The 26,676-nt window shown below is 44.0% G+C and overlaps 1 protein-coding gene across 1 annotated transcript in view; it reads left to right on the top strand.

Annotated features, from left to right (window-relative positions):
• LOC146805263 (zona pellucida-like domain-containing protein 1) overlaps positions 1-26,676 on the top strand; it is a 516,659-nt gene that overhangs the window by 357,193 nt on the left and 132,790 nt on the right. Inside the window, exon 9 of the mRNA XM_085622433.1 lies at positions 25,528-25,657. Within this exon, the coding sequence (XP_085478559.1) occupies positions 25,528-25,657 (130 nt within the window). The remainder of the gene's footprint in view (positions 1-25,527; positions 25,658-26,676) is intronic.

Raw genomic sequence — 26,676 nt, 5'->3', positions numbered from 1 at the left:
TTACTGGGCCTTAAGCCACCGATCACAAAATTTGGTGACTAGGATGGAAGTACAGAGGTTAGACAACTCTGCACCCGGTAGATCACTGCCCTGCCTTGCTGACTGCCATGTGTCCATCACACTGAAGTGGGCTACCACCAGAGTGGAGAAAGAAGCGCCTAAACACACCCTAGCAGGAAGAGCCCATGGGACTGCAGTCATTGGCAGCAAATCTCCATGCCACCACAGCCGCAGAGGTAGGTTAGCTGCACACTCGTCTCCCATTCCATGAGCTAGCCAGAGAGACTGTGAGACTGGCAGACCCTCTAGCGGTGCCTTGTGAATACACCACAGGTGTGCGACTACTCTAGTCCTTCACCTCCCACAAGTAGAGCTGCTTTGCAGGTGGTCAGCCAGACCATGCCCAGTGAAAATGGGGAGAACCTGGAAGGAAAGGAAATCTACTGAAAAGAGACACACTCTAAAAAAAGCATAAGAAACCAAAATCAAAACTGAGGAATAATGGAGAGGACTATAATAATGCACGTACAAAACAAAATACAAAAGAAAGAATGCATATCCTCCCCATTAGCCACAAGTCACTGGCACAATGACCAAAATCCCAATCCAGCACTTTTGGTGCCGGGTCAGCCGTAAGGGAGAGGCCAAGGTGAGCACACCCCAATGGTGAGTTTGAAAGAAGGAATCCATGGCTGACGAGATACAAGGGCATCAAGACAGGCCCCAGCACCAGCAGCACAAATTGTAGGGGGAGCCAGCAAACACATGGCCATGGCAGTGCTTCTACACTTCAGGCAGGTAATTGACCCCGCAACAGCAAAACAAATGTAGAAAACATGATCGGCCACCTTAATAATTACTTCAGGACAACTAGAGAAATCGATGAGACTATGAAGCAGTCTCTACTGCTGTATTTTGCAAGTGAAGAGATTTACAAATTATGTGTACACCTTCCCACCATGTGAAATTACTATAATGCCACAATTGCTGCACTGAATGCACACTTCGAAAGTTTGAATGATTCAAACTGAAGCCGGCTAGGCAACAGAAAATGGAGTCCATCAACAACTTCTACACTCGTCTGCTAGAGCTCGCAAGCATGTTCATGGACGATGATTAGCAGAAGGAAGACCAGGCACAACTAATACTATAGTGCCAGTAACTCACACTGAGATGCCTGATTTTACACTTGTCAAGCATCAAGCTACAGGATAGGTTAATCCTCATCCAGTCCTATGTACTTTACAGCTCCGGAATGGAAGAAATGGAGTGGGCTCTGATAAGTTCCAAGCCCCAGCCAGGTTGAAGAGGGCCAGTTATCAAGGCAGAGATGATCGATGCCATACAGAGCCTGTCAAGCGCAGTATTTCTAGGGATAAGCAACCGTGGGCTGCGTTGATGCTACCCAAACACAGTCTGAAGACCCATTGTGTGGACAAGTGTCTGGCTTAAGGCAAGTCTCATTCAGCCTGTGGCAAAACAAGTGCAGAAGCAGTGGGGAATGAAGCAGATCAAGAGGAAAAAGAATCCTGAGGTCAACTGTATGGAAACTTACCATGGAGGATGAGGAGGTTGGTCTCAGGCAAGAGACACCACACCATGGGCAGAGAGAAGAATCAACCACAAAGAAATATGGATGACGAGGCATTTGTCATCCTGTTTGCTGCACCAGGGAAGGAAAGGCCGTGGCCTCAACCAGTGTGTGAAGTATCAGTCACCGGCACACCAGCGAAAGCTCTCCTATACACAGGGCCATCTGTAAATGTTATGAATGTGGACCAATATAAAATGCTGAAGCCAAGGCCCACCCTAATGCCAATGAAGACCAGGTATATGCTTATGAGGAACACCAACGGTTACCCCTAGTGGGTGTGATAAAAAAATTCAATATGCCATGACAGGGTGAGCATGCATACCGAGTTCCATGTAACCCCAGAAGGAGAAGGTAAGCTTAGAGGCTGTAAAACCACTGAGGACCATGGGCTGATTTTCGCAGGAGAAGTTCATGATCTACACGTGGATCAATTCCCCCCACTGTTCCAGGGCTTTGGGTGTCTCCAAGGGCACCCTTTGAACTGCATATAGATAACCCCATCAAGCCAATGGTACTTTGGCTCAAGATGGTGTTGTTCCAACTGAGACAACTGGTTTAGTGAGAGCTTCAATAATTGGACAAGATGGATGTCATAGAACGGGTGTCGGGCATGATGCTGTGGGTGTCGCCCATGGTCATTGCTGAAAAATCTGAAACAGCCAGGCACCATAAGAATAAGCATCAAAATGTGTCTGCCCAACCAAGAGGTAAAGTGAGACAGGCATATCACGCCCACCAAGGATGATATTGTGGTGGACTTGAATGGAGCGCTGTGGTTTTCTAAGTTGGATCTCAACTTGGAATATCATCAACTAATTCTCCACACAGAAATTCGATACATCATAACATTCTCAGCTCACTTGTGTCAAAACACTGAAGTTTGAGATTTCCTCTGATGCCGAGGTGTCCCAGAACACCATCAAGGAGAAACTCTCTGGCTAGAGAGGGTCCTGAATATTAGTGATGCCATACTAATTTGCTTGACAACCATCGATGATGATCACCGACACCTTAAAGCAACGCTGTAATAGTTCAACGAGCATGGGCTCACCATGAACAAAAATATATGCTCGTTCTTCAAGTCCTGTGTAGGAAAGTAGCATCTGCTTCTTATGGTTACACCCACTTTTTACTACTGTTTTTGACTAGCCTGACTGAGATCCTGCTAATCAGGACCCCAGTCTATCTGCTTTCTCCTTAAACTGCTATGTCATGTACTTAGGAACACTCCTGATTGGATTCCAGGGTACCCTTATCGGTCCCTAGTATATGACGCCCATGTACCCAGGGCATAGGTACCCCAGAGGCCTCCCATGGACTAAAGCATGTATTATGTCACCCATGAGAGGTCATGCAAAATGGATTACAGGCCTGCCATTGCAGCCTGTGTAAGATGGTGCATGCACCACTTACTTTAAACATATGTTTACTATATCTAAGGGTTACTACACTTAAAACCTATAAGTCACCCTTATAGCAGGCCTTGACACTCCCGAAGGCAGGGTATTTGGTATAGGAAAGCAGGATCTGCTTCTTTTTGTTACCCCCACATTTTGCTTGATGTCTCACTGTTTTTGACTAGTCTGACTGGGATCCTGCTAATCAGGAGCCCAGTCTATCTGCTTTCTCCCTTAAATTGTCATGCATGTACTTTGGTACACTCCAGATTGGATACTGGGGTGCCCTTATCGGTCTCTAGTATATGGTACACATGTACCAAGGGGGCATAGGTACCCCTGAGGCCTCCCATGGGCTGGAGCATGTATTATGCCACCCATGAGAGGCCATGCAAAATGGAACTCAAGGTCTGCTACTGTAGCCTGTGTAAGATGTTGCTTGCATCACTTACATTAGATATAGGTTCACTATAGCTAATAAGTCACCCCTACAGCAGACCTTAACAATCCTGAAGGCAAGGGCCTGGGTTTTATGTGAGAGGGTGCTCGTGCATGAGCAGAGCCTCTCTGCAGCCTTCGAAGACCATTCTCCCGGGTTGTCTGTGACTCAGCTGGACATATAGATAAAGATGCACTCTCACCTCATGGTAAATGTTATCTCGAAAACGACTGCATAGAAACATATCGAGTTTGGTATCAAACATCTTGGAATCATATCTCCACACCAGTAACTGGTGTGGGAGGTATGATTCCACCCTTCTGAAGCGAGCTTCGTGGGGTCACTGGTCTTACTGGTGCCAGCCTTCTCGACCCAGACAGCACAAAATGGATGCTGCCGACCAGAGACACATTTCTGCCCACCTGCTGCTGAGCCAAGCTCGAGCAGAGGAAGGCAGCACAATAGGCATGCTGTCACAGGGAGGTATGACCACCTTCCAGATAGGATTTAGTGTACTGGGGCTGGGTCGGTGCACTCTGAGAGTGCCTTAAAGTCTGCACTTGGGCCACATTTGGTGTCCCTGTCCATAGTCCAGTTCAAACAAGTTCTGGGAGCCATTGGCTCCTGCTCTGGCGCAAAACTGGACAAAGGACATTAGTGTAGCCACCCCTCTGTACTGCCCCTCCCCTAGGAGGGTGCCCTGAATCTGTCCAACCCTCTCACATGGGTATAAAATGGGTTACCTGGCTACAGGACATTGGACTTTACGTGGACAATATTCTACAAAGAAGAAACAACTGACCTTCGGCCGTCTGGACACTAGGACTTCGCAGGACCTCGACTGGGCTCAACTTCGTCCTCCTTTCCGTCCGAAGCTTAGTTTGTTCCTTCGCTCCATACAGACTCTGTACAGGATCTGTGGTTCACTTGAGACAACCAAAGAATCTCCCTTGGAGTGAAGGAGTCACTCCCCTGCTTCGCAGGCACCTAAAGCGCAACTGACCGGTCGTCTGCTCCTGAGCTCCTGCTGACTCCAAAGATCTTACCAACACGGGAGGTGGATTTGTGAAGGCCCCTAAGGTAGATCTGCCCTCTCACCGAGTTTGAGGCCAGTATCCCTTGTGGGGGCTGCATAACTTGAACCCCTGTGCACCGTGTCCATTTGCAAGTGCATATGCTTGCTGGCGATTCCTGAGCTTGTGCATTGGATTTTGTGTAGTCCTGATCCTGCGCAGTATTTGCAACAAATAACTCTGGCCTCCTTGCAACGTGTGCTCCGTGGGCTGGTGCTTTGCAATCTTGCTTGAGATCCACTTGCGACTCCTGGTCCGTTGACCTGTGGGTCCCCCTGAGGGTCATCTTGATTGTTCCTGGGATTTCCTGGTTGCTCCAGATGTGCCCTGACTCCCAATTGCTTGTTGAGTATATGGTCAGGCTGCACCACTAACAACCCCGGAGGATAGATTCTGAAGACTGCAGAGGGGCTCAGCTCATGCTTGGGCACCCTCTCACATATAACCAAGCACCCTGCCTTCAGGATGGATAAGGCCTCGCTTAGGGGTGACTGCTAGGTTTCTATGTGCAGTGATAGGTGAGATATAGTGAACCTATATCTCAGTAAGGGGTGCATGCATCACCTTACCCAGGCTGCAGTAGCAGACCTGTGGTGTCATTTTGGAGGGCTTTCCAGGGGTGGCATAATACATGCTTCAGCGCCTGGTAGGCCTCTGGGGTACCTATGCCCTGGGTACATAGTATACCATATACTAGGGACTTATCAGGGCACCTTAAAATCCAATCTGTGATGTACCTAAGGTACATGAAATCAATTTAGAGAGGAAGCAGGTAGACTGGGGTCCTGAATGGCAGGGCCCCAGCCAGACTAAAGTCTAAAAACAGTGTTACAGCAGCAAAAAGTGGGGGTAATCATTTGAAGCAGAACCTACTCTCCTGCAGAGGTAGCCTGTTCGAAAAAGATCACCTGATCCCACAAGCATCACAGCATCAAGTAGTATCAAGAAATGATTCCAATGCACAGTCTTCTTAACAACACGTATTTGTAAAGCATATGTTCACCACTGGGAGCACTTTGGCCCTGAATAGCAGATGTTTATTTTAACTTAATTCAGTGACAGGCATTTTATCAACCTCGAAACGAATAAATGCTTTGTAGAGTTAGCAGGATTCAAATATATGGTCATGAAGTGAAACACAGATCCCTGGAGTAGATGCACTAGCCACCAGACTCGGCTACATGCATCCCTCTTGTAGACACTAGAGCACCAAGGGGGACAACACAAACTGTTCTATTGTTTTAAATACCATCTTCTAATGATGGTGATGAAACATAGAAGTCCTTTGTAGGTATGGGGCAGATAGAGTTAAAGGTTGGTGCAAACTCTGTATCAGCAGCTATGACCTTCCACAAGAAATCATTTTTGGTATCTAAGGGAAGGGCATAATTACATTCAAAACGAGCAGCAGAAACCTGAAATAGTTCAAAGAAATGTATAATGACGTAAAAACACAAGAGGAGGAAAAGGTCGATCATTGAACACACCAAAAACAGTTATCACAAGAACTGGAGACTGGAAGGAATGAGAACCATATAAATGGTAATTGGGAATTAAAACTAGGAAATTAGAAGAATGTAGTCTTAGGAGCACCAATCCACATGCACAGAGATCATTAAGATTTCAGGCCACTTGCAAGTTCATTAGGCATTTTACATGTAATTATCTGCTGGATCAAGCTGACTTAATGCTTATAGTTCCTGGCAAAATAAAGGTATTAACATATGCCACTTAAATATTCAACACCGAAGATATAAAAGGAAAACATGGTAAATAAATCACCACCAACATGTAACTGTAAAATAGTAATAATCCAAATAATGAGGAGTCCAGGATAAGGTGAAGAAGAAGGTTTAATCCAAGTAATAAAAATCCCACCCATCAAGCAAGCCTCAGTCTGGTAAACTGATCTGGACTTCCCAACATTCTCTGTGCCCATGTTCCATCACTATGGCGCTGCTTAAGAATAAACACTAAGCAGGATGCTACACACCTTCCCCCTTTATACAATAAAAATAAATAAAAAAACAATGATATACAACAATTGGAAAAGAGAATTATTAAGTGAGTTAACATATGAGATAACAAGAATAAACTCTAAGCAGGATGCTACAGTAGCCTAGCTGGACAGTCACACACAAAACACATGATCAGTTTCAGTGGTCATATTCCAAAGAGAATACGTGCTCTAAGGAGTAATATACATACTTTGGCATATGAAAACTCCACGGTCTATAGCAGTTACCCAAACAGTGGAAATATATACCACTTGGAGAATGCAAGATCATAAACTTCATCAGCTCATCCGTTGAATAAAAAAACTCCAAACATTGATGATAAATGTTCAATTATTGGAAAATAATCACTCAGCAAATGGGCACTGTTGGACCTGGCCTCCTCTACATGGTCATCCCATAACCTTTTTGCCTCCCCCCCCCCCCTGTTTTATGAATTTGTTTATTGGCATGAAGACTCTGCTCACTTTACCACTGCTACCCAATGATAAAGTTCTCTGTGCTCTCTCCTTCAAACATGGTAAAAGTGGCTTATACCTAATTGGTACATTTAATTTACTTGTAAGTCCCTAGTAAATGGTACTACATGTACCCAGTGCCTGTAAATTAAATGCTAGTAGAGGTCCTGCAGCACTCATTGCTCCACCACCTGAAGCAGCCTTTTAAAACATGTCTCAGGCCAGCCACTACAGCGTGTAGTGCAGTTTTAAACTTCCATTTTCAACCTGGAAAAATGTACCTTTTGGCAGGCCTAAAAATTCCTTTATTAATACATATAAGTCATTTGTTGTACTTGACATCCTTGACGTGGTTTTTCGACAATGTTTTGCCTTCCTGTATACTGTTTTTGCTGATGTAATTTCTACTGGCCTTAGGACTCTGTAAACTTCTCTACTGCTAACCAGTGCTAAAGTGCTTGTGCTCTCATCTTTAAACATAGTAACATTGGCTTACACCCAATTGGCATATTATGTACTTGTAAGCTCTTCGTAAATTGGCATTACATGTACAGAGGGCCTGTAAATTAAGTGATACTAGTGGGCCTGCAGCAATCATTCTGCTACCCACTTAATTGGCCCTTTAAACATGTCTCAGGCCTGTCACACCTGTTGGTGTGTGCAGTTTTAAACTGGCATTTTTGACCTGGCAAAATAACCCTTTTATCAAGCCTAAACCTTCCTTTTTCAAACGTATACATCACCCCGAGAGTTGACCCTAAAAAGCCTATTGGGAAGGGTGCAGTGTATTTAAAACGTTGGACATGGACTTCATACCTTTACATGTCTCTGTAGTGAAAAACTCTTAAATTCAGTGTTCACTACTGGAAAGTCTACCTCTCATATAGGTTAACATTATGTTGCACTTAATAAGTGAAAGTAAACCTTTCATGTTTGGTGTCCGAGGAATTGTAAATATCCTCTTTAATGGTAAAGTCAGATTTTAAGTTACAGTTTTAAAAATGCCACTTTTAGAAAGTTGGCGTTTTCATGCCATAACTATTTTGTGCCTGCAGCCTGTTCCTGGGTCACAGACTGGGTATAGTTGAAGTTGGACTTTGAGTATTCTTCCCAGACAGCCACTCAATACAGGGATTATGTGTGCCTGAAGGGGCCATCAATTGTCAGGATGGGAACTGAACAGGCTGTAACATGCCTTCACACAGTGGACTTGTCACTACTGCATTGTTCATGCTGCCTGCTTGGAGACAAGGACAGGTGAGCAGGAAACTTCAAGGACTTCTAAAGAAATCCTATAGAAACTTCTCCTACTTCAAAGTGGGCACCAGATACAAATTTTGGGCCCTCAGTCCTAACTCTTGAGTACACCCCTGGACCTGTGGATATTACAGAAGAAGCTGCTTTGCTGCCAGAAGCACTGCCACTCTGCTGCCCTGCTACTCTGCTGCACTCCACTCTGTTTGCTAAGAAAGAAGACTGTATCTGCACCCTTCGTTGCAGGCTAAAGTGACCCCAAGGGTCAGCCAGCTGACCCCCTGTTTTGAGTGACAGAGACATACCAAGCTTCAGATGATTACTGCAACTGCCCAGCAGACCTGATGCCTAGACCTCCAACTGGGCCTGCCTGAACATTTCTGGCCTCTTCTGGAGTGGATTTCTGACCCCCCCAAGAGGTGCCCTCTGGTCCCGGACCATTGGCTAGCAAAGGTTGAGCTCCTCCTGTGGAGAAAGATGAAATCCTGATGTTTTAGACTCTTCGTGACTCTGAATTAATTGATTGATTTAATTTTATAAAGTGCAGCATAAGCCCGTAGGCGTCTTGGACAGAGGCGGCCTGTGCAGGTAATCAAAGTGGGGCTGAGGGGTGAGGCGTGGGAGGGCAGGGGTGCAGGGGGGTGAAAGTGAAAAATGACAGATAAATTGGTACCGAAAACCACTTAACTTTTGCTCGCTGCATCGCCGAGTCGACGATGTGGTGAACACAAGTTTAGGGGTTTTATTTCTTTTATTTTCACTATTTCGTCATTTGTCACTTTCACCCCCCGCCGTTCCGCCCCACTGCGCTTTCCTGCACGGGCCGCTACTGGTCTTGGCGCTGCCTTCTACATGGGAAGAGCAAATCACTAAGTTTGGAGATGTTTTCTAAAAATCTGCAGATTAGGCTGACTTCTCAAATGCCACAGCATTTGATTTCAGGGAACAGAAGTAACATAGGTGAAGCTTTGCCTCCCCAAGTGGCTTAATGGGTTTTTGGGACTTACACTTTCATGACTGTGGCTGTTCTAAGGCCTTTTTTTGGTGTGTACTGTGAAATTGTGTTCTTAAGAAAAACAGGGCTTGTGTGATTGAAAGCTTTATGTACTGTGCAGAGCCCCTTACAAGCTACTCTTTTTAATAGGGAGCCAGTGTAGTTCTTCCATGTCTTTCAAGACTGGTTCGTATTTCCTGATATTCCTTAGGAACCAGACTGCTCCCTTTTGTAGTCTCTGAAGGCTGCACACCAGCATATAAGGCATTGCAGTTGTATAGCAGTGATAGCACAAAGGAAGTGGTTACTGTTTTCTGCAGCACAAGGGATAAGAAAAGAAGGGGAGAATTTTCTTCAGCGTTTTAAGGATGAAGAAGCATGAAGGCGTGAGATGACTTGTCTGAATGCACTGTTTGCACCAAGACTCTGCTGCCCATGATGATTGCCAAAGTGAAGCTACGATGAACCCAATTCTTTGTGCTACATGACAGACAGTAACAACGGGAAAAGTGAGATCTGCATTTCGCTCTACAGAAATGACAATGGGTGGTAACCACCAGCGCAAAACTCCAGCAATGACCATCTGCAATGCCCATGCTACAGCAATGGCAGCACACACCATCTGGCTTGCTCTTCGCAGTACAGCACCAACCATTAACAACATTCTTCCCACTCTTCGCAGCCTCCTCCACTGCCAATGGAACTCTTTGCGAGGGACTTTGAGAAGGTAACTTTTCAGCTGGACTAACCTGGTCCCTGTATACGGCCCGTGCTCCATTCACAGGTGGCCTGAACTTGTGCCTGTCCCCTGGTGTAGCAGAACCAGATGGCGCTATTGCTCCTTAAAAATGTGAAATTTAATATCTCTGGTTCTATTGATTGGATGTCTGCTGTTTTACTAATTAAAATGAAGTCTATTATTTTAAATTTGTATGGGATTTTTTTTTTTTTTTACTTTATTACTGTTTGTGTGCTGCAAAAATATTTTCCACGTTGCTTCAGAACTTAAGCCGGACTGCTTTTGTCCAAACTAACAGAGTGTTAAGCACTTGTTAATTTATTGAGTTTTGTGGTTCACCTTGACAATGATTGTAGTTGTTGCCTGAGTGGGGATTCCACCACCCTTAATCAATTACCCAATTTCCTACAGAGACCCTCAAGACAGCTACCCCATTCCTGTCACAACCATCATGTGACATGGAGGCCCATTTTAGTTGGGTTTATCAGTGATGATGGAAGCCAAGGAAGATAATAATCATCATCAGTATCAGGGGGCCTGGCCAGAAATTAGGACAGGTATCCACATATTAAGGGTGTTGCCTCCACAGAAAGTTTAAATCAGCAGGAACCGTAAGGCCATGGCATTAAAATCCATCCAGTAAGAACCTCCACTGAATACAGGTCTTGTCTGTAAATTCTTCATTATAAATTGTTGACTTGATCAATTAATATTCAGTTCATAAACCATTACAGGTAAATCATGATCCCTCAGTTATGGGCCTGTGTGTCAAGCAAAGCACTGGAGCCCACCCGAGATCTTAAAAGAGACCCTCTTGACTTGGTCATGTCTGGCTATTCACAAGTGTACAGTAGCTATGCATATTCCATTGTAATTCTATAGCATGTATAATCTGGTACAATAAATAAATACCAAATAATACGGTGGGATTGCCCACAATGCCTCCCTCAGTTGCATGTGGCCAAAAGGAGAGTGCTGTCTGATCTCCTCGCCTCCCCCCCCACCCCCACCCCGTCATATCTAGAAGTTTTGTGATACGTCATTTATGTAGAGAATTTCCTATTCTGCCTGCTGTTCTGAACGAACAGGTTACCAATATTAAGTTTCACGCTTGGCTCAGGGGGTTGAGAACTGCATTATATATGCCAACAGGAGACACTTTCCTCTTCTAATGCAAAAATATATCTTACTTTAGTGCAGGTGCAAGTGCGCCGTCGTGTGTCAGCTGCTCCATACCCACTGGTCTTTATTAAACTTTCTTCTTGCGGTAAATTCTGTGTGATCTAGAAGAATGCGTAAGATGATGATGCCCCATCCGATGAAAAATAATTTACGAATCCACCTCTTCTAAATTTCTCTTTAAAGTGCATTGTCTAGGTTGGCAAATGAAAACGGATGCACGCCCCTTTTGACAAATGGATTGGTCCTATCTCTTATATGGCGTTAGAGACTCACTTGAGTCTCGTCATTCTTTCTCTCTGATTTTGTATTGTGATCGAACACGCCCCATCTGTCTGTCCCTAAATCAAGCCATTTTCCCTCCCCAACCCTGTTCTTCCCTTTTGTGCCTACCTACAATTATTTTAGAGGGGGTGGGGGGTGCGACACTTGAATAACCATTCCACTCATTCTGCAATTTCCTCTCTCTGTTTTGACTAGAGCAAACTTCCACCTTATCTCTCTCCTCATCGCCAACCTTCTGTGTTTTTCTAAAGCCTTTTGATTCGTAATCATTTCCCGCATAACAACTATGGTAGTGCTCTGAATAACCTATTGGCCAAATATGACCTGGACCTCCTTGAATGTAATAAGAACAAAAACAACGTTAGATGTCCAACATTTCATGGGAGGAACAGTCAAACATTTATTGATCATATTATGATATCTTGCTCTGTAGCTTATATTAATGTTTGGGTGATTGAACAAACGGTCAGTGATCACAACAGTGTAACCATTGAACTATTGGGTTGGGGAATCAAAAGGAATACCTTTGGTCAACCAATTCAGGACATTGTTGCAGTAAGACCGAATGGGATGAGAGTGAAATGGACAAAAGTTGACCCCATTAAACTTGTTGCTAATGTGATCACAAACTGTTGTGGGGAGGTCGAATATTGCTTATTGCTGGACCCATGCCCACAAATTCTGTTATCCAAATTCCTAACCATTACCAAAACCATTGAGAAATCCCTGACACACAAACCTCGGAAATCAAGGAAAGTTAAGGCGGTGTGGTTTGATGACCATTGTGCGCAGTCTTTAAAAAGGTTAAAAACTTCACTTGATGCAATACCCAGAGACGTTTGTAAGATCAGGGAAGAGCGTCATAATTATAAAACTGCACTTTCCATTAGGAAGAAGGAATTGCAGGATGCGGCATGGGAAAAATTAGACCAGGCTGCAGATACTAAAGATCATAAACTTTTTTGGGACACCATAAATAGCCCATTCTTGAAGAATGACAATGTCCCTGAACTAACCTCGCATGTCAGTTGTCAGGCCTGGATAGCTCACTTTACTGGGATTTTTAATTCTGATTTTACTACCGCTTCTAATTCTAATGTTTTAACTGATACTCCAACCTGTTTTAAATGGGAGAAACTATTGTTCTCGGTGACACTAAGCGAGGTGATTGTGGCAATTGAAAAGAGTAAGGGGGGGAAAGCCCCGGGCCCAGATGGGGTCCCCGTGGACTTTTTTAAATCTGAGATTGTTTTATGGGCCCCCATCTTAACCCGTTATTTTAATGCTGCAATCGAGGACGAGTTACCAACCTCATGGGGTCAATCCATCTTAGTACCACTTTTTAAAAAGGGTTCCAGGGCTGAAGCACGAAATTATCGCCCAATTTCACTTTTAGACTCGTCGTTAAAGATTTTGAGTCGTATACTTCTGGTGAGACTAGAGACCTGGGCTGAGGACAATAATGTTCTTTCGCCTATTCAGTTTGGGTTCCGAAGGGGTTTAGGAACTATGGAGCAGTGCGTGAACCTTGAACTTATCATCGGCAAGTACACTAAAGCCAAGGAGGGGAATTTGTTTATGTGCTTTGCCGATTTAAGTTCTGCTTTTGATTTAGTGGAACACGCACTGCTCTGGCCAGTACTACTTGACATGGGCGCACCACCTGAAATCATCCACCTCTTGGCTAGAATGTATGGTAATCTTTCAAGTAAGGTTAGATTCGGAACAAATGGTGAATGCACCCCCCTTTTTAAAATTGGTAGAGGGATCCGACAAGGGTGTGTGCTTGCTCCCCTTTTATTCTCCCTTTTTATAAATCAGGTTGATCAATTTTTACAAGAATCTTATGCTGATGCTCCCATCATCAATGGAAAGCAAATACCCGTCCTACTATATGCGGACGACGCGGTCCTGATCTCCAGGACCGCGAATGGGTTGCAAAAGTTAATTGAGAAATTTCATATTTTTATTCAGGGCAGAAAGCTTAAAATTAACAAGGGTAAGACTATGACTATGACTTGTGGTAAGAAAATAAAGAAAAACAAGTCATTCTTTTTAGATGGGGATAAACTTGAGGCAGTCCGACATTTTTGCTATTTAGGTATCACCTTTTCAGGTGATGGAAGATGGGTAAACGAGCAATCCTGTGTTGGTATGAAGATGACCAGAAATACAAATTGCATCTTCAGATTCGCCTCGAAATTGGGGGGTCGTAGAATCCGTGAGATGATTTCTATCTATAATTCAAGGTGCATGTCCTCTGCTTTGTATGGAGCAGGGATATGGGGATATAATCGTCAGATTGCTCTGTCCATCCAGCAAGAGGAAAACAAGTACCTGAAACGACTATTATGCCTCCCCGCTTCTGCCTCAAATGAGATTACCCACAGAGAGCTAGGCATAAATCATGCCGCAGATCTGATTGCATTGCGTCCCTTGTCCCTATGGCGGTCCATATGGGCCAAAGAAGAAACTAGGTTTACCCAGGAAGTAATTTTGGACTGTATCCAACTAGATCGTCATTCGAAAATTCCCTGGTTAGAACATATTTACTCCTGGTATAAGATTCTCTTTGGCCAGGATATTTTTAAAGATATTTTAACAACATCGGTTTTAACAAAGCGTAACCTTAAAACCATTTACTTGGACCATGCAAAAGGGACCAGAACGAAGGAGTATGCAATGCAAAGTACGTTCAAATTATATTTGGAGTACAATCTTAGTACAAGATTCCCACCTTATCTTACATTTGTTAGTATTAATTCTCATCGCTTTGTTCTAGCACGCCTGAGGTTGGGAATAGTCCACCATCTGGTGGCTTTCCCAACCGTAAAAAAACCCGGGTCATGTCTGTGCCCATGCGACGGGAAATCAAAACAGAGCATCTGCCACTTTTTACTTTTTTGTAATTTTTATACTGGTTTTAGGAAGTTTTATTTGAAGCAACTATTTTTAGAATATAAGATATACAATACAAGAGCCGCAATACAATTGTTGTTTGATTTGGCTTCCCCGAATGTGTGCTATCGCGTGGCCACCTACATTTTAAAGTGCACCTGGCACAGGAAATCAATTATTATATGATCCCCTCGTTCCGTTATCCCCGCTCACCCGTTGGCTATGACTATTGGTGATTTACTGTTAAGTTACATTGTTTGTTGTATATTTATTTTGTACTGGCATTTGCACAAACCTTTATTACAAACAAATTGCTGCTAAAATGTATAAACTGAATTAACTCCCCCCTTAACAACTATTATTAAAATGTATTTAATGATTAAATTTAACTCTGCACACCAAGTGATATACTTTATTGATTTAACAATATTGGCATGGATAGTGATGTAATTTTAAATGTTTTTGTATTTAATTTGCATAAAATTTGATTTTTTACTGTTTTGATGTATGTGGCTATATGGTTGTACTTGTACATACCGAATAAAGCATTTTGAATTGAATTGATTCGTAAATGCAAATGAAATGTTTTTTCGAGAGACTCGTTCACTGAGCAGCTAGAAAGATTCTACAGACAAATTGACAACATCGACATGAAGCATCCACACAAGTACCACACAAGTACCACCCTTTCTGTTGAATTTCGCAGACGACAGCTACATTTAACAAAAGTTAAACTTTATATTAATAAGGAAGGCATTCCGACGGTTTCTCATGAGACTGGGCTTCGTTTGGGCCTTGATTAACATGTTTCCACATTCTGGCCAACTACAATATGTGACACATTTGAAATACATGTGCTGCTTAATATGTGGTTAGTGCACAGCAGGTTAATTGCTTGAATGAATACATTTATAATATATGCATCCACCTCGACATTCGTGAATTTATCTTCACTATTATGCTCGATTCTAGATCTACTCTTTACACACAGGAAGCATACATTTTCAAATAGGTGCATTTATCAAATAAATAGCTGCATTATTTTACAGTAGTGCAACGCGGCTGTTCTAGTACGTTTTTTAAAATACAAATACACATAAATAATATGTTTGGTGAGTGTTTGTTCACATTTTCTTTACCTAACGACATAGAAGTTAATAGATGATTACATAAGAAAATCTTTTCTAGTGTCTTTCTTTATATTGCGCTTGCAAGAACGTGTTTCTACGATGTACAACTGTGGCATTAGAAGGCCCATGAGCATATCTGAATCCAGGTTTGGCTACCTTGGCTAATTTGCACCTTTACGCTTATTCGACTTACATATGTTTCTTTACATCCACAACCCGGATACACCACTCAGAAGTGTCTTATTGTCAAAGTGTTTGTCGGAAAACCTTTGCAATTTAGAACAGAATGAAACACATACTGGGACGTCGGTGACAAATGTATGTTGGAGAGCCAAGATGAGTCCATGATGGCATGGAAGCAAACTGCTGCAATTCACCTAGGGCCACATTTACGAGCCCCTTGCGTCGCAGGAGTGTCACTTTTTGAACTGCTCCGGCAGCACAAATTACAGAGTCATATCTCTGAGGTCACGCAAAGCCACTGTGCGTGGCTCTGAATAGCCGAATAGATATGGAGTAAGGCAAGGCAACGTAATTCGCTGTGTTGGTCTACTCTGCACTCGGGAGGCGTTCCATGAGCTTTGTGGTGGGTTTTCCAACGCAACAGCCATGGGTTTTAACACTTCCCCAGATTTACAAAAGCATGTAAACCTGAGGAAGTGCCAAAACCTTATGCCTCCCGAGGTGAGGCATAACAAGGACAGACTACTTTATATCTCCTCGTTTATTCAGAGGAAAACGCCTCTCAGGATTGTTTTTGTGCAGGAATTTGCCCCTTCCTGCATAAAAACAATCCTGCAGACAACACAGGCACTCTTGCACCATGGTGCAAGAGTGCCTGCATTGGCACTAGGCTGAAGGGACAGGTATTATATAAATACGGTTCATTCCTGCCTTTTGACTTAGGTCAGCTCAGTAAGTCCACTGCCCTACACCAAAACCCTACAAATGAGGCCTCTAGGCCCGTATTATGATGGGCTCTGCTGCCTCAGTGCAGAGCCCAACATCTGTTTTCATGCACCTGCAGTACATGAGGTCAGTTAATTAAACCTGAAATTCCTCCAGGTTAGAGCTTTATTGTCAGGCACTATAGGTCGGAGACAGTGAGCAAAGTTTACCTTTTTCAGTTTCTGGGCTGTGCTGTATAAAATGCACAAACTCTAAGAATTATCACATTAAATGAAAACAAACACTATTCTCAGAGCTGAGCCAGTGCTGCCCATCATGATACAGCCCCTGGGTTCGCATCATGAACAGAGTGCCCGAGAACAGAACAGAGCAGAGCTTGCACCTGCAATGTCTAAAGTGCATTCACTTAACTAGATATTTCTCCAGTTACTACATGACTTAGAAAAAGCACTACTCAGAAACGGAGGCAAAACCCGATCTCTATTTTCATGCTGTGGTGTCTGAAAATCATGCTATAACTCGTAAAATATTGGGTTAAATGGGGATAGTTTAGAAAATGCAAGCGCAAAAAAAAACTGGCCCTCGCTCTGGCTGAGCCAGCGTAGCGGTTCTTGATAGGGCTTCTGACTCATCACTTGTTCCAGTGAGTTAAGAATTTGTACACAGCTGAATTAGGACGCAAACCAGTAACTTGGTCATGCAGTCAGTTGCTGATGCATGGGTTTGACGGCTGGTGCAATTGGTGAGTCTTACTCCTCATCAAATGTGGGCCAAATAGGGACCCTGGTACTAGAGCGAAGTAATACAATTTGCTGCTCGTTCTGCAGCATACCAAGAAAAATACACAGATTCATTCAAATATGTGCAGGAATGCACACTATGGACTAATAACATAAGGAAAGTGTTTGGCGTCATGCTTGAAATAATAGTCTACGATTGTTTCCCTGACTGAAGTTTGCAAGTGTTATGTGTACATTGGCGACAGGTGCCCTAAACAAAGGCATGGGGCAGGTTTACTTTTTAGTCACGACAAGCAAGGCAACTTGCTGCGGTGCGTGACAGGGAGCGAGCAGGATGCAACATATCTACTAAGAAATGCTGCACTACTGCTCTCGCCCTGCGCGTGCGCACTGAATGCAGCCTAACACTAACACAGGCATCCTTACTTCATGGTGCAAGGGTGCCTGCATTACAAACAGAATTGTTTTGTGCAGGAAGGGATGCCTTCCTGCACAAAAACAAACCTCTGAGTCTTTTTCCTCTTTCTGCAGCACACATAGAAAGAGGGAAAAATAAAGAGAAATCAAGATATTTCTCCTAGTTACGCTTCACCTGGGAAGGCGTAGCATTTTGCCACATTCCCAGGTTTACTAGTGTTAGTAAATTGGAGAATGCACCTAAAACCATGCGTGGATGCATGGGAACACTCACACACTACCCATGGAACGCCTTCCCGGGGAAGAGTAATGCAAGGCAGCGACTTGCACTACCTTGCGTAACTCCAGGTTTACTAAGCCAGGCAGAGTCATGCAAGTTGGTTTTGTGTGGCTTAGTAAATCTCACATAGACCCTTGCATTACCTTGCGCAGCCTTCATGACGCAATGGCAATGCTGGGGATTCTCTCTTCACTTTTATTAACAGCAGCCAACTTAAAACAACAAGACTACATTTCCCATGAACCCTAGGGAAACTTGTTGTAACAGAAAAGTGTCCAATTAGGAGCAGTCCTGGATTCTCCAATTAGGTCACTCTAACATCCACATAGTCTGTCCTCACTGGCCCTTCATCCTCTTTCATCGTGGAAATTCAGCCATTTGATCATACTCATGCATCCTGTTTATTCGCATCTAAACCTACGAGGACAAAGGTACATCGTCATTCAACTAACAGGTATATGTTAAGCCTGTAAACCAAAACAGTGAGGCAGATTTTCTCAAAATGACAATGAATCAATATTATCAACAGTTTAGAATCAAACTCAGTTACTTACTCCAATAGGGGGTGGGAAATCTTCGTCCAAAACCGTAGTGCGGGATAATCCTCGCCTCCGAGTCCTTAATAGAATTGAAACTTTCCTTTACGATAGCTTGGAAATTTTTCATTCTATGTCAGGACTGGAGGCAAAGATTATGCTAGTTTAAAGCTTGCTCACCACGAGGTGAGCCATGTCCAGCACTGGCTTGAAGTAGAACCTTTTAAAGGTAGAGTCCAAAGACCAATCCGCCGCCTTGAGGATATCCTCTAAACGGGCACCCAAGCCAAGTGCTTTTGGGGCCATTGCTCCTCGAGCTGAGTGAACTCCGAAGTCCTTGAGATGTATACCTGCCTCTTGCATAACCCACCTAACCTATCTGGCTATGGTGGGAGAGGACACCGACTTAAATGGTTTTTGCGGAGCATAAGGAGTTGACGTTCTCCTGGCGGTCGCAACTCCGCTGTCATTTCTTCATAGGCCTTCAGGCAGCGAACCATGCACAACTTATGTGAGTCTGGGAATTCCGGATATGAGATTACTCTTGTGTGACACCTAGTCCTTCTATGCAAAGTAAAAGTCACTCCATTCGGAGTAAAAATCCTGGATGTGACATCCAGGGCTCTCACATCAGACACACATCGACCATAAATAAGGCAGAGCAGCATAGCCAGGTTGGCCGACAGCTCTTTCTGTGACAAAAACCGGTTAGGTTGCCAAGATAAAAACAAGTTAAGAACCTGGTTCACATCCCATAGGGCTGAATACCGAGGTTCTGAAGGCAGAGATAGTCTAATGCCCCAGAGAAGTTTGCACACAAGGGGGTGCTCCCTGACTGCAGCATTATTAAGCGGCAGGTCACATGCTGAAATGGCTGAACGGAAGGTGTTTATAGACCTGTAAGCCAAACCAATAGAGGATAGGTGAGCTAGAAAATTCAGGATGTAAACTACATCTGCATCCAAGGGATTGAGACCCCGTCGCACACACCAGCGGGACCATCTGCCCCAAGCGGACCTGTAGCGTTTGACTGTACTGTCTGCCCATGACTTAGACATGAACTCCTAAGCCTTTATCGAAAGGCCCGGGACATCCCATCATCCACGGCAATCCTCCACGCCATGAGCCACAATTAGTTCCCCAGAACCAGTAGGTGGGGAACTCGGTCGGGGTCCAGAAGAAGATTCGGAAAGTGGGGGGTAGGATTGGAGAGTCCCGAGAAAGTTCCAGAAGAACCGGAAACCAGACTTGAGATCTTCAAAAGGGGGTGAGTATTACCACCTCCGCTCTCTGCCTCCTGATCTGAGCCGTCACTCTTGTGATCATCGCGAAGCGGGGAAAGGTGTACCCCTTCTCCTGACTCCAATCTTGGAGGAATGCGTCCGTGGGCACTGCCAATGGATCCGGTCTTCAGCTGAAAAACCATGGGAGTTGGTGGTCGAGCCTTGAGGCAAATAGGTCTATTGAAAAAGGACCCCAAAGGTCCTTCTACCTCCGAAAAATGTCCAGGTCCAGCTTCCACAGACTAGAATCCCCGAAGTTGCAGGATTAAAAATCTGCCACCAAGTTCATCCGCCTGGGAAGACACTCCGCCGTGACTGACACTTAATGATCCAAACAGTACTGCCAAAAACTGGCGGCCAGGTCGGAGGGGCTTTGGACCTCATGCCCTCTAAATGGTTGATATAACGGACCGCAGATTTGTTGTCCATCTTTAGAAGAACACATGACTGAATGGACTCTCTCGTCCAACAGCGAATGGTGAAGGAGCTTGCCAGGAGTTCTAGCCAGCTGATATGTAATCTCCATTCTTCTGGAGACCACAACCCTCCTGTAGAAAATTTGCCGCACCTTGCTCCCCAGCCTATTGTGCTGGCGTCGGACTCTCTTACTAAATGTGGCACGGATCCAAAGATTGCATGGCCGTTCCAGGCCTCCATGTGTTGTAACCACCATTTGATTTCTTCCTGGGCTTCCTCAGAAAGGGTCACCTTGTGTGAGTAGGGACACCCTCTGCGCAAATACACCGCTTTAATGCGCTTAATGCGGTGCAGGGTGCGGTAGTGGAGCGTCCTGTGAAGATGGCCTGGATGGAAGCTGAAAGCAGAACTAATATTTGGGCCAGATCCCTGAGAAAGACCTGACGCTTGGTGAGGGCCCATCTCAATTTGTGTCGAATCTGTGAGACCTTCCTGGCCGGTAGGCTGAGTGTGGAGGACGTGGAGTCTATCACGAAGCCAAGAAATGTAAGAGGTTTGTGAGGGGGTGAGAATCGACTTCGTTTTGTTGACAACACAGCCCAGACTTTGGAGAAGATCCACCGCCATCCGAAGATGATATAGGAGTTGCAGAGGGCACGCATCCATCAGGAGTAGTTCATCCAGGTAGATGATCATTCCTATGCCACAAGCTCTTAAACACTCCACTACTGGTTTGAGGACCTTGGTGGAACACCAAAGGGCCGAAGATAGGCAGAACGGGAGGGATGCAAACCCGTAAGTCTGCCCTTGCCAGACGAACTTGAGGAACCGTTGGTGGGGAGAAAAGACCGCAATAACCAGGTAGGTGTCCTTTAGGTCCGGCCCCACGATCCAGTCTGAGGGACGCAAAACATCTCTGAGAAGATGGATTCCTTCCATCTTGAAGTGGCGCGAGACCAGCCACTTGTTGAAACCTCTGAGATTGATGACGGGTCGCTTGCCCCCATCTGTTTTGTCCATCAAAAAGTTGTTGCTGATGAATACCCTGGGGTGAGGAGTAGAGGGAACTATTGCCCCTTTGGCCAGAAGAGATTCGACCTCTGCGTCTACTAAGGTGGCCTCCTGTTGGGAGAACTGAATAGGATGGGGTCGGTGCTGTTGAACGGGTTCGCCCACATACCCTGTGTGGAAGCCCCAAACCGTCTGCAATACCCTTGGGTCCCCTGTGATAAAAGTCCAGGCCTGGAAAAAATTCCCCAGCCTCCCCCCACTTTTAATCGGGAAGAAGGGAGAACACTCACCGGCATTGGATGAGGCTGCAGCTCCTCTGTATCCTCTGCCCTTGCCACGTCGACCTCTTGCACGGTAGAACATGCCAAAGAGGGACTGGTCCTGGAACTGGCCCTGTCTGGAGCCTTGCCCTCTTGGGTGTGGGTTGGAATTGCAGACGGACGAGCGGCCCCTACCTCGACTGGCCCCTCGGAAAACCCAGGGGAAAACCTTTTTAATGGAGGACTGTGCCTTGTCAAAGGAGGAAAAGGTGTTAACAAATGTACCCAACTCCTTGACGAAAGGTTCCCCAAAGAGGCCTCCTTGTGCCACTGCCCCCGCTTCTGAATCCGTCAGATCCCCAAGTTTGGGGTCTACTTTTAGGTAGGTAGTATATACTTTATTTAGATATAAAAATATCCTTAAAAGAACACCTCAAAATTACAACAGCAATACACATTTTTAAAAACAGAACCTTGGCATGAGAGCAGTGGTTGTTAAAAACTTCAAATTGCAATAAAAGCTTCACTGATATATCAATGGTAAAAGGAGTTAGTGTGCAAAATGCAATGACAAGCATAACGTTTAAAATACATTTGATTTCAAGTGTTTGACAACAACCGTAAATGCAATCCAATATTTCATAAAATGACAACCGATTGTGCAAAGCGTCAGTCAGATAAAATTAGTGTTAGCAGCATTTGAAAAATTACACGATGAAATGAAATAGCCCTTAAAGAAAGCATACCAAACCATTACTGCTTAAGAGTGCGGTAAGCATATCGTAAAAAAGTTGTAAAAGCAATATTTAGACCTGTATTTTCTGGCGTTAAAGCTGCAATAATTGCTTGTCTACACGTTCGGATTCCCAGCCTATTCCACTCAATTTTCAATTTGCGTCTACGTTGTGACATAAAAGATGGACAAAGACATACTATATGCTCCAGGGTTTCAGGAGACATACCGCACCCTCTGCACATTACATCCTCTGATAAACGGCGCCAGACGGGCATATCTTTTAGAAATTGCCAATCGCCCAGTCTGGCAGCCATAAAGCTGGTTTTTAGGTGCAAGGAGTAAGTGCAAGATAGGTAGGATGCGGGGGATAACCGACCATACGATGTCATTGTTTCCCAAGCATGTCTGCGTTTGGCAAATTGGGCTTTATCAATGATCAGGGACCTCATTCGAGTGGGTCTATTTTTATAAGCGAAGACCGACGGTGCTCCGTGGAAAGGGCACAATTAGCGTTGCCCAAAAACACAATAGCCCTCTGGGCCCACCCAGAAAGGGACTCAGGAGACGTCTTGGCCTCCTCGGTCATGTCCAAAATCTTGGTGAGGGGCCTTAAAATGTCCAGGAGTTTGTCCTGGCACGCACGCCAGGACCTATCAATCCCTTTTTTGGGATCCCTCATAAATTTCTGCAAAAATGTCGCCATGCAGACATCAATCTCTGGGGTGAGGGTGACTTTACCTTTTAGGGAAGGTCGAGGACATTCTGCTCTGAGGCAGTTATGTGCCTCTTTCTGTAAGGGCTTCCTAATTTGCATTGCAAATTTACTTGTGTGGGTAGGATAGCTTGTTTAAGCCTGTCAAAGGCACTGAGATCCACCCCAGTGTCCCGTGCGTGTTTGGCAGGGGGGAGCAGGGTCTGCCATAAGGGAAGTCACTGGAGGCCCAATTTGAGGGACAGGAGCCATAGGGAGGTTAACCAGTCGTGCTAGCGCCTGATCAATTTCGCGAGATAACCTCTCTTGTAGGGGCGACATGGCTTCGACCACTGCTTTAGAAATTGAAGCATCCACAGCTTCGTAGAACTCATCGTCGGGAGGTCAGCCAGGGTGAATTGGGGAACTGGGGAATTCAAAGCGCACAAAGGAGGCGGCGAAGCCCCCAAATGAATAAAGATAAAAGGCAATGTACGAAGAAAAACGGCAGCAATTACCTCAAAACATATCCTCAAAGGATGTCATCAGAAAATCACAACAGTAATTAAACATCCATTAACCACCAAGCAATACCAGCCGCATTAGCACACATCGAACTACACGAGTGGGACATTCAATTAACACAATTAAAGAGTAAAACAAAGCGCAGCTAACAAAGGGCCCGATTCACAGAAGTAATCTGAGACAAAATCCTAAACTTACTACTTTTGGTATTCACAGAAGGCATTTAGTAGTAGTAAAGTTAGGATTTTGTCTTAAGTCTGTCTTAAATCTGTCTTAAGTCTGTCCTACGTTTTTCTTAAGTCTGTCTTAAGTCTATCTTGAGTTAAATTTAAGACAAAATCCTAACTTTACTACTACTAAATGCCTTCTGTGAATACCAAAAGTAGTAAGTTTAGGATTTTGTCTCAGATTAGTTCTGTGAATCGGCCCCAAAGTGAAAATCCCACAGAGTAGGGAAAAACACTTATCTCGGCTGCGCAGCAGCTAAGAAAGAGGATGAAGGGCCAGTGAGGACAGACTATGTGGATGTTCGAGTGACCTGATTGGAGGATCCAGGATTGTTCCTAATTGGACACTTTTCTTTTACTACACATTTCCCTAGGGTTCATGGGAAATGTTGTCTTGTTGTTTTAAATTGGCTGCTGGTAATAAAAGTGAAGGGAGAAGGCATAATCCTCGCCTCCAGTCCTGACATAGAATTACTGAATGTCTTGAAACAACACCTGAAATGAACTCTGAAAAAAGTCAACGTAATGACAAAAGCAGACCTGCATTCAGTGCTTAATTTGAGTAAGTGGTTGCAAATGGAGCCCATCAACACTTATTTTTGGGACCTGCACTTATTTTTCTTGAGCAGACTTTCACCCAGAGCAAGAGAGAGAAAAACACACAAGGGGGGGGGGGGGGGGGAAGAAGGAAGAAGGACAGAAAATCAGTGATCAGGAAAAAAAGAAGGGCTGAAAAGAAACCTTAAAGAGTGAGACAAACAGCGAGGGAGCTACTAGTGGTGGATTAAAGAAGTAGGGAATGGAATCAAGCCTATGTGGCCTTGGTATTCGGAATACTGACCTTCAATAGCACAGGCACAGGCTTCTAAACAAAACTTTGGGCACCAGAACTTTTATATCACAAATTAAGCACAACCGACTCATTTCTCCAGGTAGTAGTATATCTCACTTTAAAAATAAATCTTTCACTAAGGAGCATGCCTATTTAATTTTTCTTTTCAGAAATGAACCTTATGCCATTGTTATGAGGTATTGAATTCATAGTGTTCTCTTAATGTTAACCTGCCAAGCATTCACTTCATAGTACTAGCCAAGTCAATTGACCGGTAGTTGTTCAAGTGGGCTGTGTCCTTTTCCTGTTTCAGTACTTTTTTCAGCTTCCCATTATATCCTAGGGCTTCAGTAGATTAAAAGGTTTCACAGTAGGCCCAGCTACCACTTTATGATACAGTGTATTATTACCCTTACACTTTTAAAACGTATTGCATATGTTTGCCAAAAAACATTATTGCTTAGGCCAGACCTGTTGGCTTTGCCAGTGCTTGTTTTTAATGTAGAGAAAAACATTGGTACCACTTTGCTGTCTGCCAATCTTATTTTTAAATGAATAAATTTTAATGTGATTAGATCTCTTCATTTTATTTTTTGTTGCTGTTTTTAGGATTTTTGTCAACTTTGTACCCATCTTAGGAAACTATCTTCCTGAAATAGATTTTGCATTTTTAAGCTTCATTTATTTTTCTTCATTGTATTGTACACGTCGAAACACATGTTTTGAGAACCTAGTAAAAAGAAACGTTCTTAAGAATATGTCCACTTGAGTCCAGGATGGGATTGTTGCCTTGTCAATCTTAAGTTCCGGTTGCTCTATGACAGTTCTCCAAATAGTTTATTGTCTCTGTCTTTATTTGCCTCTGAATGAGGAGGAAGTATCATTTAAGATGAAATTATGATTGAACGGTGTGCAGTCTAGTACTATGCAAAGTGCATGCTCCCACCTCCTGCCCCATTGCATTTGATTTGCTGTTACCTATCCCCAACTGGATATTTTGTAAGATTATGGTCTGTGCTCAGCACTTTATGTTCAATAAGTGTCTCAGAAGATAAAATATGTTCTTTAAAGCGTACCAATTCTCCCTCGCTCTATGACTGTACTATATCAAAACCCAGTTGAAAACAGCTATGTGTAGTTTACATCACCAGTTAATTATATGTTGTGTATACATTACTAAGTATAGACCCTGTTGTTTGGCATTTTAGCAAGGGAACTGTACATCATCATTCAGACGAAAGAGGGATATTCGGGATGTTCGGGCTGCCACATCCCCAGATGAGATTTCGTCACCTTCTACAGTTACGTCAACTGGGATTTTAACTAACAGTGACAATGGTAATTATTATTTTTTGGGTTAACATTAATTATGTACAGGTTACTGATTTGAAATAATGGCGGATGAGTTGATCTTAAAAGCACACTTATAGTCTGTATATTTTCGCTCTGTAATGTTTTCAAGGGTTTCTTGTTTTAGGTAAACTCTCTAGTTACTAAGGGCCTCATTTATTGGCATTTGGCATTGGGCAGCACAGCAAGACAACTGGCTGCACTGCTCTACTTCAAAGCGAAAGGGCAGGAATGTACCGTATTTATTCAGTACAGTGCTTTACTGTCCTTTCCCCTTCGCTGGTGCCATTTCAGCAGCCTAGCACCAACGTAGGTACCCTTGCAGCAAGGGTGCAGGTGTTGTCAGCAGGATTAAGTGCAGGAAAATTCTCCTTCTTGCATAAAAACAATCCATAGAGGCGGGTTCTTCCTTCTATGAATGCAACACCTAATTAAAGAGGAAAAAACGAGGAGGAATAAAGTTATTTCTCCTCTTTATGCTTGCCCTGGGGAGGCGTAAGATTTTGATGCATTTTCAGGTTTACAAGTCCTTGTAAATCTGGGAATGCATCAAAAACAATGGGAGTTGCATGGGAACACCCATGGAACGCCTCTCTTGCTCAGTGTAAGGCGATGCAGCGATTTTCGCTGCATTGCCTTACTCAAGATTTATGAGGCCGCTCAGTATGGCCTTGCATGGGTTCATAAATCTGACTCAGAGCTTTGTGTCACGTATCTCCCACTTTGCATGGTGCAGACATGACACAAGGGTCTCATAAATATGCCTCTATATGTTTACGCAGGTGCTCACATAACACATGGCAGTGCATTGTGGTGGAAACTAGTGCAAAGTGTAGCACTGGTCAACTCTTGCCTGCAGAAACTATTCTGCAGCAGATGTTGAACAAGTGCATCACCAAAGTTACCTGGTGATGTAGAGCACTAAGGCTCAGATTTACAAACCTGTCACACAATGCAGCACATATTCTGTGTGAGTCTAGCAAACGTTTTACACTGGAAAGGTACCT

This window comes from Triturus cristatus, chromosome 8, assembly GCF_964204655.1.
Source record: "Triturus cristatus chromosome 8, aTriCri1.1, whole genome shotgun sequence".
Classification (NCBI taxonomy): Eukaryota; Metazoa; Chordata; class Amphibia; order Caudata; family Salamandridae; genus Triturus; species Triturus cristatus.
Note: the sequence above shows the minus strand (reverse complement) of the source record. Positions and strands in the feature narration are given on the sequence as shown.